Below are 12,647 nucleotides of genomic sequence, written 5' to 3'. Positions count from 1 at the left end.
TTGTCTGGAACTGTCATCCTGGTATTTCATGGAGTGGAATCCATGCTGGCTATGTGGATTACTTTAATTTAAAGATGAACAGGTTCCGGTGTGTTTTGTCTTGCGAGGATTTCTATGGTGCAGGAGATTTCTAAAAGTAAGTTCATGATTCTTGTCCGTGAAGGTTCTCTGCAGATCTTCAAGGATGATGTCCAGTCTACCCAGTATCTTAGCACATACGGGAACACATTGGAACCAAAGGAGCATGATGCTCTGAACCAGTTCATGAAGGACTTTAAGATTAGTGAGGACCAAGGAAATGCAAGTGGTGTGGACTTAAAGGAACATGCTGCTCTGACCTGGGAGGGTAACATTAATGCTCCTCCTATTGCTGATTCTCTGAGTCGTGCTAGTGAAAGTGAAGAAACTGGGCATAGGGTGAGCATCACTGACTCTTGGGACAGCTGAATTGATGATCCAGACTTTCTTTTTTGATGGTGTATACTGTATATATATGATTAACAATATGCTGCATATAATGTAAATTGTAACAACTGTCTAAAGGCTATGCCTCCATTTTGTAATTGTATATAAGGCAGGTCATGATGATGATTCCATGGGGCATCAAGCTGATAATGCACTTCCTACTGGTTTTGTTTTCAGTGTGATCTTTGACTGAACAGCTAGAAGGATCTAGCTGATCTTTTAAACTATCTTAATATTAAAAAAAACCTTATTGCATATAAGATGGTTGAAATGAGTAAACATAATTTTGGTTCAAGATTTGGTGAAACAAAGTAGAATAGCAACTGACCTTGAAGCCTGTGTCACCTGGGTTAAAATAAAACTTTTCTTGATAACCTGCAACAAAATCAAAGATATTGCAGCAGTCCAAAAAATACATCCATGAGAATGACACAGTTGAGTTAAAATTTTATACCACCACAAACCTGACCCATCAGGAATATGCGATTTCCGATACAGTCCAAGATCAGTTCCATCTGCATCAATTACCACAACTGCATTGTAGTGTGCATTGTTTGCCTCCTCAAAGAAGCTCACTGGTATCACAACACCCAACTCCTTTGCAAGATTCTGCATTCTGTTCATCAGAATAACCAGATGCCAACTCGTGTTAAATGCAACAATGGTACAGTCTACAAATACAATTAAAAATAGAAATAACTTGCACACAACAAAATTCTGTTAACCAAGAAAACCATGAAATGGTGAAATTGTTTTATGGCACCTCAAAATTGTAGGATGACCTTTTCGAGGCTTAGCTCTTCCAAAATAATCCCCTCTTTGGGCCTGGCAAAAGTAGTAACCCTCAAATAGCTCCTGTGGCATAAACATTGGAGAAGAGAAAACAGATTACACAGGACGCCATGCACTAAATGTCAATACATGTCAAAATTTATTGTGCTGGACACGTTTACAGCAGTCAAAAATATCCTACATTTTCAACAATTTGAATTTTATATGAAAAAACACATTATTTATTAACTTAGCTTGTCCTTGAGAATACTTGTCATCCATTTCACAAAACAATTTCTTTGAGGCTGTTGAGACTTCTAGCAGGTTCAGAATCAATATTTGGTTATTTCCATTATCTACAGCTTTAATTGTTAGTTTCAAATACATGAATATATGGATAGATTTAAAATGCAACTGAAGTTATGTGCCATAAATGATTGCATTTGAAGTCAATTTGATTTATGACTTGTTATAGTTAAAATCATTAATATTAGTAAAGTGAAGTTTGTGAATGTTAATTTACATTGAGCATTTAAAAATGTGTGTGTGTGTGCGCGCACGTGTATTATTTTCATTGCTTCAGCTATTTGGTTTGATTAACCTGTGAACTAAGATGCACAAATTAACCTTCCATGGCCTGTAATGTCTCCAAGTAAGTTCAACTAGTTGTGCATAATGAAGCTATGTTCAATATACTTAAATTGAACTAAAAACTTAATTCACGCTATTAAGAAATAACAATAGGTGAATTAGTAATAAACTATGTTGAGAAGACCATGCTATCCTGGTTATTATTCCAGTCTATAAGAATGCTGATTTGCAACAGTTTGTTTAGACTGCTAGGGGTTGCTGATCTCTACCCTATCTTGGGAATGACCATAGGCTGGATTTACACAGGCTTCTCCTTATTGCATTTTGGTTTTTCTTCAAACATGGAAATAATAACCAGTCTTGAGCATGGACATTCAATTAAGGTTAGTGATCTGGTATTTCTTCTTATTTATTATTACGTGTAGTTAATATAGGCAATATTGTTCATACCAGTCACCAAGATGCATAAAGCTGTCTTATGATCTGAATGGTAATCCCTACTTGCCCGGCGAGTTTGGTTATGTCAAGGTTCTGACTGTATTTACTATACAGTTGCGGACAATATATAATTGAGTTCTTTCCTGGAATCTTTCCATGACACCTTAGCTGTGTGGAATATTCTGTAGGTATTCTGCAGTAAGTTTGATACTTAAGATTTTATTTTTATTCTTCACCATTGTGTCTTCCCTTCTTCGTCACTAACCTTTTATAACTTTTTTCATGTAAGAGTTGTGTCCTTCATATGTGTCTGTTCAAGCCAGTATTTGGGAAGGCACAATGAGAATTTGATTTATTAAACAAAGAGCGTAAGTATTTACTGTGTATATTGGTAATTATTGTCTGAACGAGCATCTATTGGGAACGACTAATAGTCGTTGAGCATGGTATGCTAACGCTCGTGGAGATTATCGGTCACGTTACTACTAATGGTTAATTAAAAATAAGAGTAGCTTGATATATATTACTGTTATTTGATATTATCAAACATTATATGTTAATTTAACCTTATATTTAGATTAATATTATTCATTTAATCTTATTGATTTATTACTCAATTTCATCAATATCTATAATTTATTTATTTATTTATTTATTTATTTATTACATACTTATTATATAGGGAATATTACATGGATCTTGGAATTTGGAGGCATCCAAGTGACTTCGTGTGATTGGGCCCTGTGAAATCAAGCTCCACCCACATAAAGGGGCTAGAGCCTAATAATGGTAATATGCAAATTGGTAATGTGGAGGGAGTATGGGATTAATGTGTCGGATAAAGTCTTGTGTTCAGATTGTAAATTGAGTTGTAAATAACCAGCCAAGAAAGCAGTACTCAATTAAATAAAACACACAAAAAAAGAGAATAAATGCAATCCAGACAACTGAAAATCAAGTTCTTTGTTTTGGCTGATATTCAGACAAGACAAATTTTATAATGTAATACTATGCAGTAATGTATCCAACTCCAATACGCAACAAAACTACAGATGCACAAGGGGTCTTTCCAACAACTTATTAGCAGTGACGAGTGACTTCTTGTAATGTTCCCTTGTAGAAATTGGCTTTTTCTAGAGGTTAAATTATGACTTTAGCCTTTGTAGGCTAACATGGTGATTAGAGGACACTTTTGAGGGTGTTCTAAGGCTCTTCAGCTGACCTTTCGATGTTTATTTTGGTATTCTCTAGCTTAGTATCCTAGCTTATTTGTGGTGTGTCTTCCAGAGATCTTTCAAAACTCTTTGATTTACACTTACTAGTTTTAGTAAGTCACTTGGATGGTTTATTCATACTTATTATTTATAATAAGTCTCCAGAGTAGTCAGTTGGCATTATATGTGTGTATGGGGGGGCAAAATGGATAGATTATTCCCATGAGTTGATATTGACAATTATCAAGGGTTCAATGATTTAAGTAAAAATCAAGTTAAAATTTAATAATATTAATTAAATTAAACGACTTTATGATTGTTGGTAAATAGATTTGTCCTTTCTTGTTTCCTGTGAAAATATGACTCTTAATGCCTAAATGATGAACAATATTTGTTTACAACAGTTGAAAAGCCATTCTCTGATTATCGGCTTCTCTCTAAATTGGTAGGTACAGCTCCCTATGTGAATGATGTTCAAGGAATTATGTTTTGTTCCTAAAACTAATGCGGGGTATGCTCTTAACTCGAGAGCAGAAGAGGCAAACAAAATTAAGTCTAACCAGAACTTAATTCAGGCAAGAAAAACTTACTAATCTACAAACCAAGCAATAGAACTCACAATCTTATGAATCCATATACTCAGCATCAACTAAACTACAAAAACTATTAACGGAAATATAGATGAAATGATCAAGAACTTCCCACGAATCCTCCCCTGAATATCCCAAAGCACATCCTACTTTGGTTAATTCACAACCTCGAAACAAAGGAATGAAACAATCCTTTCCTTCCTACTGTAACTTAGTTTAAGAGAAAGAACCAACTAATTAACAACTATCAACTTACTAGAATAGGAAATAATTGACATAAAATACTCTTCAATTGACTCTGCAACATCAAGTATCCTATAGCAAAATTTGTCGACCTTTCATTAATCATTCAACTTCATACATATAGAGTTGAGAGATGACCGTTACAATAGGAATTTTAATCGGTTCATCTTCTAAGGATGACAAATGGCAAGATGCCAATTTGCCGTATTACAAAATTTACAAAATTTGCAAAATTTACATCAGGAAACGAAAAGGGAGTGTCAACTGAATCACTTGGACTTCTCTCCCTTTTCAGTTTTCGCTCTGTATGCTTTAGCAGCAACTATAATTGGAATCATTTCTTCGTGACTAGGCACATGTACATTAGTGAATCTTAAGAGCCACTTCAAATGCTCTCGAGCGAGCTCCTTCACTGCATTTCGCTGACTTGTCAATTCTCCAGCAACCACATGTATGTATCCACCAAGCGTCTGCAACTCTACCACTCTATTTTGACTGCTTGAAGTCATTCCAGATAGATTACTCAAGTATGTGGAGAAGTTGTTTTTCATTGCTTCTACCCCAATGAGAGCTTTCCCTTGCCCACTGGTTTGTGGGTCAGTGTGTAATCCTTGCATGAGTTTGAATGCTCTGTCTTGGGTCTTCCTCACTTTTTCCCCTGTTTCTTTGAGTCCCTCTTCAGCTTCTTGAATCATCTCCAACTTAAATTGCATGCTTTGAAGCCATTCAAACAGAGGCTCAATCCCTTTCTTCAAAATCTTTGCTTCAACTACCTCTTTTGCCTTCATCTGGATGATCATTCTCAGGAGAGAAATACATTCATCAAATCTTGCCTTCTTTGCGGCCAAAGTGTTGTGATTAGATATGATATTATCCTTCTCATTTTCCAATCGAAGGATAATATTTCCAATTTGATCGATCAGAGCAATTCCATCCGCATTGAGTTTCTCAATCCATTCTCTTCCGATCTAACCAAAATGCCTATCTTTCTGAAGCTGTGAGATGAAAGCTTGCACTTCTTCTGCTGTGGGGTTCTCAGTAGCAGGCACACCAGTAATGGTTGCCAATGGAACAACTAACTGCCTGATAAATCTTTTCAATTCTTCAATCTCGGCCTTCATCTTGATTTTTGACAATTTGAGGCTCTCCAATTGTTCTTCTATCACCTCATTACTTGATCTCCATAGGCCTACCTTTGTATCATGTCTAACCTCTCCAAGATCAATTGAATGCAGAGTGAAATCATCGAGTGTCATGTCTTCAATTCTCCTTGCTTTGTTTGGCTTTGCTATCTCCATTGTTAAGTGTCCTGTTTCTAGATCTTGCCCAAGTATTGATAAAGTCTTTTGCTTCTTAGCTTTCACTATTGTAGATCCAGAGCGAATTGCTCGAGACACAGTATCTTTTGCAGGGATGCTCTCCTCTTTCCTCTTTCTATTCCTTTCTAAGGTGTCTTCTAGCCAGGACTCTGTATTAATCACCTTAGAAGCAACCGCAAGTGACTCTATACTGAACATTTTCTTCCTCACCGGAGTCACTGCCACTATAGCCGCAGAAAAAGGATTCTTTGGATCTTGAAAAAGAAGCCTAGATGAACTCGGGGCTCTCTCTTCTTCTTGAGTTTTCCTCGCAGTTTCATCAGATTCAATGGACTCCCTGCTACTGCTCTGTTCATCCCCGATCTCTACTATTTGAATGGGGGAACCAGTTGGCTTCAAAAGGGGAGCGCTTGCAGATGGACCAGGGCTATGATGAGGAGATGGAGTTGAAGTAACATGAGGGGGTGAGACTGGAGCAGTAACATGAGGAGGTGAGACTGGTGCAGTAACACCATCTTTCGACTCTTCAGTCCTCTTTTGTTCGGTGCTAACTTGGGCTCCAATAACTAGTAGAGGACCACCATGGCAAGTTGGAGCTATTGAAATGGTTTTCTCCGGGGGTTGGTCACCTCCTCCTGCAGATTGAGCAGGCCCTTGAGCGGCTGTAGTTGTAACACTTGGTGTGGCACTCTGAGAAGAAGTGGGAGTAACAGCGGCTGGAGAAGCTTGAGTAGTCCTACCCTTACTCCAGCCCTTTTTTGCTGTCCACTCAACCCATTTTCTGATTCTTTTGACGATCCGGGCCATCATAACATCAAGGTCTTCTTCCATATCAACATATGGCTCGGAACTGATTGGAGTATTCCTTAATTTGGTCAAATATGTATTACTATACATATTTTGCCCATTATTTTCCAGTCCTTCTACATTGAGATCAATGCCATATGCCTTTATCTGTTCCACCGTGAGTCTGGCAAATGCACGATCACGGCTCTCCAACTCATCTCTACAATCTGCCCAATAATCTTCTATAGTAGTGACATGCTTGATCACGCTTCCAATTTGAAGCACATCCTTGGCATACCAATTTGAGTCAAACATAGGCCTCACCACTTCATATTCTTCTAATTTGAACTCGTTCTCGAATGCCTTGAGCATGTTTTTGGCATCTGATCGGGACTCACAACTGTAGGCCCCAACTTTTATGGGAAATTCGTATCCCTTTTTCCTCAAACTGGCGCTTAGCACATTCACCTGGATTGCTTGTCTCACGATCTCAATGAGCACGATCATGTCATCCGGATATCTGGGCAGCTTCAGGGGAAATCCATCAAAAGCTGCAAGACGTAAATATGAAAAGGATGAGAATTGGATGAAATAACTGCCAAATTGACTGATGACTGTCATTGCCTCTGGGTTGAATCTCCGCTCCGAACATCCTTGGAGCTCCCTGCATATTCTCATTGTGAACACATCATTTACTTGGATATACTCCGCATAACTATTCTGCAATTGCAGGCATGGATAAAATTCATAGCTTTTCACGTCGTCAAGGAAATTCTCTAATCTGGGGAGTCCTGGCCACAATTGTAGGGAAGCCAACATATATATCAAGAAAGAAGACATATAAAATGAATTGTAGAACTTAGCCGCACTGAGAGCCCTAGACAGATGTTCACTTACCTCATACGCCTAGTTAATAGATTGTGTATCCGAGCAAATAATTTGCACCAAAAAGAAGTATTGTTCTACAAAATTAAAGGCTTCTACCTCACCTTTAAGTCGATGCAAGAGGACCAAAATGTCCACAATCTTAGGCTTGAGATCAGTGTCGAAAAGGGTTTTAGGGACCTTACTCTTAGCTCCCCTTGGCTTTTGGAACCAAGAACTCATGATCTCCTTTCGCCACACCATCTTCTTCAGAGAGAATTCAAACAAGGCTCCTCCAATTGTTAGTTTAGAGAACTCCTCTCGTTCTGGAAATCTGTAGGCAGTTCACTACCACTTGCCTATCAATTGAGATTAATACCGTTCGATCAGGCAATAAGATTTGCTTTGTATCTGGGTTATAGTGCTTGATACATTCAATAATTAGCTCCGGGGCTTGTACTGCTACGGGAAATCCTGCTACTTTTACCAGCCCACTTCCCCGGAGTTTCTCCGTTATGGGATGGATTGGTTCCGTCCTCAACCTTCTTTGGAAATCTTGCATGTCAAAGAAACGGAGTGAAGTGTCTGTGATATTCTGCCATGTAGACTTGATTCCACCCAATCCATCAAATCCAGCAAATCTTGTTGCCATCTCGACTGAGGTAGAGATAAATTGGAAATCTTGAAACTCAAAATAGGATAGAGAGTAGGACTTTGTAACTGTGGGAATTTCGGAATCAATAGTCAACTCAATAGCATAACAGTTCAAATAAGTAAGCAGTAGTTTGAAAATCTGTTATGTTCATCTCTATATAGAAACTCCAATCCACCCATTAATCTTTAAGATCCGCACCACACAAACGAATTAAATGATAAATCCGTTAGATTAGTAAATGTGGAGGTTACAACGGATTCTTTCTTGTCTTTTCACTATTTCCGTTGGCCCAACAGTTACTTTCCTTTATTACAGTTTTACTTTCCCGTTTTTCACCAAGCTGCAGAGAATTAAGAACGGAGTACTCCGTGAGCAAAAATCAGCTCAACTAGATTTTGAATAGAATACCTTCCTCAATGTGATCAACATGCTTCCCTTATCTTTTTAGCCTCTTGTAATCGATTTGTCAAATAACCATGCTTGCAAGAGTGATTTTCTGTTGGATGCCGAAAACTGCCTTCAAGGGTAGAAACCCCGCAGAGGAGAAGATGATTTCCACTTTTTCGCTTTTGTCCTCGTTTTACCTTCTCTACCCTAACCACTTTACTTTAAGCCTTCGGAAAATATAAAACTGGCTTCGCAAGTGAAAGATGGGACCCACTGACTCACTTTATTCTTTCACAAATGCTCTTTCAGAAAACTGACTTCTTGGTTCGAAGCTCGCCACGGAGAAGTTGTTTCTAAGTTTTCCGCCGATGCCCCTTTTTTATCATCTTAGTGAGTTTTGAAGGGTTCCCGCAGTGTTTTAATGGCAATACTTGAATGATCTATCCATAACATAATTCACTTCTCTTCATTTAAGCTCGCAAGTCGCATTTGTTAATCTCGGCGGAGTTTCACCTTCGGGGTGCGAAAACCCGCCAAGGAGAAGACAAAACTGGATTTTCCGCCAGTTCAACTTTCTATATGTTCGGAACAAAATGAGCTACAAGCTCGTTCATCTGAAGTAACATAATTTAAGAATCTCCATCGAGCAAGGTCCTAAACTACCCCAAAGACCCATGATGATAAATAAAACCCACCTGGCCATACAATGTGAGAGAAGGAAAAAGATGAAAACCTGATGGAGATACTTATCACTTGAGGAAGAAAGGACCAACTAATTCAACCAAACTAAACACAATACAAGTTATTTTCCATTTTGCAAAATTGGTATATGACGAAAAGTGGGGCAACAATGATATAACAACATAGCAGGGGTTAAAGCTATTTTAAATCGTTTTTATAAAATGACTTTATTTTGGAGCCTAGCGAGTTATAAAGTTTTAAATTAATTCAATAAGGTGTTGTATGGAAATAGGTGCCAATATTGGGAGACATCAGGTGAATAAACAATTAATTCATTAAATGACTTTAAGTTAATTGGAATTATATAAGAGGTCACTTTACTATTATTCCTGATTGCAAGCAAATAAATAAGGTCTTTGGAAACTTCATGAGAGAATTATAAAAGGAGATTTGAGGAAGTCATTTGGTATACTTGACTTATTTTATTTCTCTATGAGAAGCTTGAAAGCTTTGGCTTTTATTTACTTGAAATCTGAAGGCGGAAACTCTTGGAGTTTCTCAGTGGTTTAGCTGGAAACTCAAATCCATCTTTGAAGTGGATTCATTCAGAATTCACAGTTGCATTTCATTATCAGACTCTTGGAGGTTTCAACTGGAAATCTCTCTAGAGGGATTGACGGATTGGATGGCTAGGGGTTGGAGATGAACACCATGTTTTGGTAGAGTTTTATGTGCTTGTTAGCATCGGTCATCATTCAGATTTCTGTCTCAAACCAGGCAAAATTTATGTCAGACTTCAATTCGAAAGGGGTTGGATTTGTTTGAGCAAGGGCTTGACGGCATTTCATTTCTAAGTTGAAGAAAGGGTTTGAGCAATTACCTTGGAAACCTAGCAATAATATCTGAAGGTGATTTAAGGAGCTACATTTGGGACAGCCTTGTTCTTGTTTCAGGTCTGCCATTAAAATCAAATTTATATTCAGAATTATAATCTGCATCCAGACCTTATTGATTGGTATTTTTAAATTTTATGCATTATAAAATTGAAAGCAACAATCAGGTATGTCATTGTACTGAAAATCATTGAATTTAACAAGAAAACCTTGATTATCAGAACTCTATCAGACTTCTGATTTTAATTCCTGGCCATAATTTGTTGCTGTTTTCTATATTAGATGTTTCTATAATTGCTTCATATCGTGGCAAATATAAACCAAAACAAACTCAAAAGAATCAGACCAGAAATCAGAAAAATGGGGCACAATAATGGTGGGATATAACAGTGGGCACTAGACCAGAGTTTTCCCACCATCTGTTGGGAGATTGAATATAATTCAGAGGTACAACAATGGGTATCAAGGTATGAACAGGAAGCTATCCAACTCTTTGAAGAGTACCAAAGCATGCCTGAGGGGTTTGAAAAACAAGTTCCCTTTGATGATTTCTTCCTTTTGGTTGTAATCTTGAGACCTGGTAAAATGGGCATGGTGAAGTACATTAGAAGAAATTAAAGCAAAACAGAAGTTAACCTTGCAGAAGGGTTAGTGAAGGAATAAGAAACATTTGTTTGTGACTTGCAGCCTATAGGTAATCTTGGAGAAGATAGAAAATAGGTCGAAATACATAAGAGGTTGGACTCTAAGCTCTAATGTAAACAAAGCCACAAGTTTCACTTCAGCCCTATGAGGAGAAGAACATAGGAGAGACAACTACAGAAGCTATAGACGAAAAGTAAATGAAGATTGAAGGAGATGTTGTCATAGAGGTTACCAAATCAGAAAATCAGTTATCTAGTGCAGTTACATCCAAGGAGCGATCTTCACTTGAAAGTGAAATTTTCAGTCATCGGAAAGATGTTAGAGAATTGCACAAGTTTCTTGGTAGGAAGCTTGGAGGTAGATATATCCTACGAGGTTGATCTCCCTAGTGCATATGATGGTCATATTGACATCGCACATATTAAGATGTTTTCCAATCAGCCAATGATGATGACTTCACATCTTATGTAACTCCATCAGCTTATGTTGGTCTAGGTGAGATGGTCCCAAGATATGGTGTGTGTACTGCTTGAGATGGATTCTACTTTTCACCATGGTGTGCATCAGCTTATGTTGGTCTGGGTGAGATGGTCCCAAGATATGGTGTGTGTACTGCTTGAGATGGATTCTACTTTTCACCATGGTGTGCATCAGCTTATGTTAGTCTGGGTGAGATGGTCCCAAGATATGGTGTGTGTACTGCTTGAGATGGATCTACTTTTCACCATGGTGATGTTCCAACTTAATGTTGTATGATGCTAATCATAAATTTGAAAAAATTGCATGGGATTGATAGGTATCAGAAGTACTATCATTTTGCTGAACAACTGAAAGGTAAATGAAGATAAATTATTGAAGCCATTAAATATTTTGATGAAACCCATAAGTTTATGGGAAAATATTGTTTGAGGTAATCTAGGATGCATATGGACCTTGGTGGAGAACTTTCCTGTTTAAAATTAACAAGCACTTAGAGAAGTGTTAGTGATAATGAAGACAAATTACCTACAACTACTTTCCAATAGTGATCACCTTTGCATGCTTGGTAAGGTATATTGTGATGGGCTGAAACAGAAAGAAGAGGAGGTAGATAGGCTTAAGAATGAGCTTAGGGTTACCCAAGATTCTTTGAAGAACTCTAAAAAATCCCTTCAAGAATCAGAAATTCAGATTTATGAGCTTTGTGAAGAATTGAGCTTGGCACAAGCATCATCGTACACAGCAGCAATCAAGTCTTCTATGCAAGTCTTTTAAGGATGTCACAACACTTGAGAATGCAAGTGGGTATTCATGGTTTGAGGGGAGAACCCCTTATGTTGGTCATGCACAAGGAGCTTTCAGATTTGCATGGGCTTGAGGACAATTATGATTCTGAAATTACTCAGCATACACACAACCAACATCATGGAGATCACAAGTCGTCGTCTTTGAGGGAGAGCCAATCGAGCACACAACTGGTGGATATACATACTAGAGAGATAGTTGAGAGTGCACTTGGATGTAGAGGTGGACATAAGTGATTCAGTCTTGGTTGAGCCCTTAGTCATTTGTGAAGATACTAAGGGGTTATCTCCTCTATCGGCTCACATGGTAGAGCTTACTTCTTTTAGACCAGCCTATGAAGGGGTGTACAGGGATGGCATACCTAGCACTGTTCAATCAGGAGTGTTTGAGCATGTGGACTCTTGGAGAGGCCATTGATACACTATTCCCACATTATACGTTATCGTAGTATGGGGCTGATTTTCTTTCAGGGGATGACGTATGCATAACGAGAAGCATTTTGACCATGATTCATTGGGTTGCAGTCCACACATTGGTATTAGACAGCTGAACAAAGAGATTTCAGATAGTCTTTTGAGGACAGATGCTGATGGGAGGGGTTGGAGAGGTTTGTATCAACCTTTCGTTGTTGGAGAATGGTATATTGATAAGCTCCCATCGTCCTTTGTCCTTGGAGGTACTAGTTGCTTCAGTTTAAGTGGGGTTTTCTCAGTTGGTTAGCTGTTGTTCTGATCTATAACAGCATCGTATGTTGGAGTGGGCATGACTAATTATGCCCTTAGGATGATATTTTTCAACATCCATGGGAGTTCATTTAGATC

General features: G+C 38.1%; 1 protein-coding gene across 1 annotated transcript in view; it reads right to left on the bottom strand.

The window, feature by feature from the left end:
• The window catches only part of NLP1 (nitrilase-like protein 1), a 199,853-nt gene that overhangs the window by 119,202 nt on the left and 68,004 nt on the right, over nucleotides 1-12,647 (bottom strand). Inside the window, exons 3-5 of the mRNA XM_089798946.1 lie at nucleotides 1,229-1,320; nucleotides 930-1,081; nucleotides 794-840 (exon numbers count right to left, since the gene is read on the bottom strand). Of these exons, the coding sequence (XP_089655072.1) occupies nucleotides 794-840; nucleotides 930-1,081; nucleotides 1,229-1,320 (291 nt within the window). The remainder of the gene's footprint in view (nucleotides 1-793; nucleotides 841-929; nucleotides 1,082-1,228; nucleotides 1,321-12,647) is intronic.

The sequence above is a fragment of the Cupressus sempervirens genome, chromosome 9 (assembly GCF_028749045.1).
Source record: "Cupressus sempervirens isolate cs-2001-9-10 chromosome 9, ASM2874904v1, whole genome shotgun sequence".
Taxonomy (NCBI): Eukaryota; Viridiplantae; Streptophyta; class Pinopsida; order Cupressales; family Cupressaceae; genus Cupressus; species Cupressus sempervirens.
Note: the sequence above shows the minus strand (reverse complement) of the source record. Positions and strands in the feature narration are given on the sequence as shown.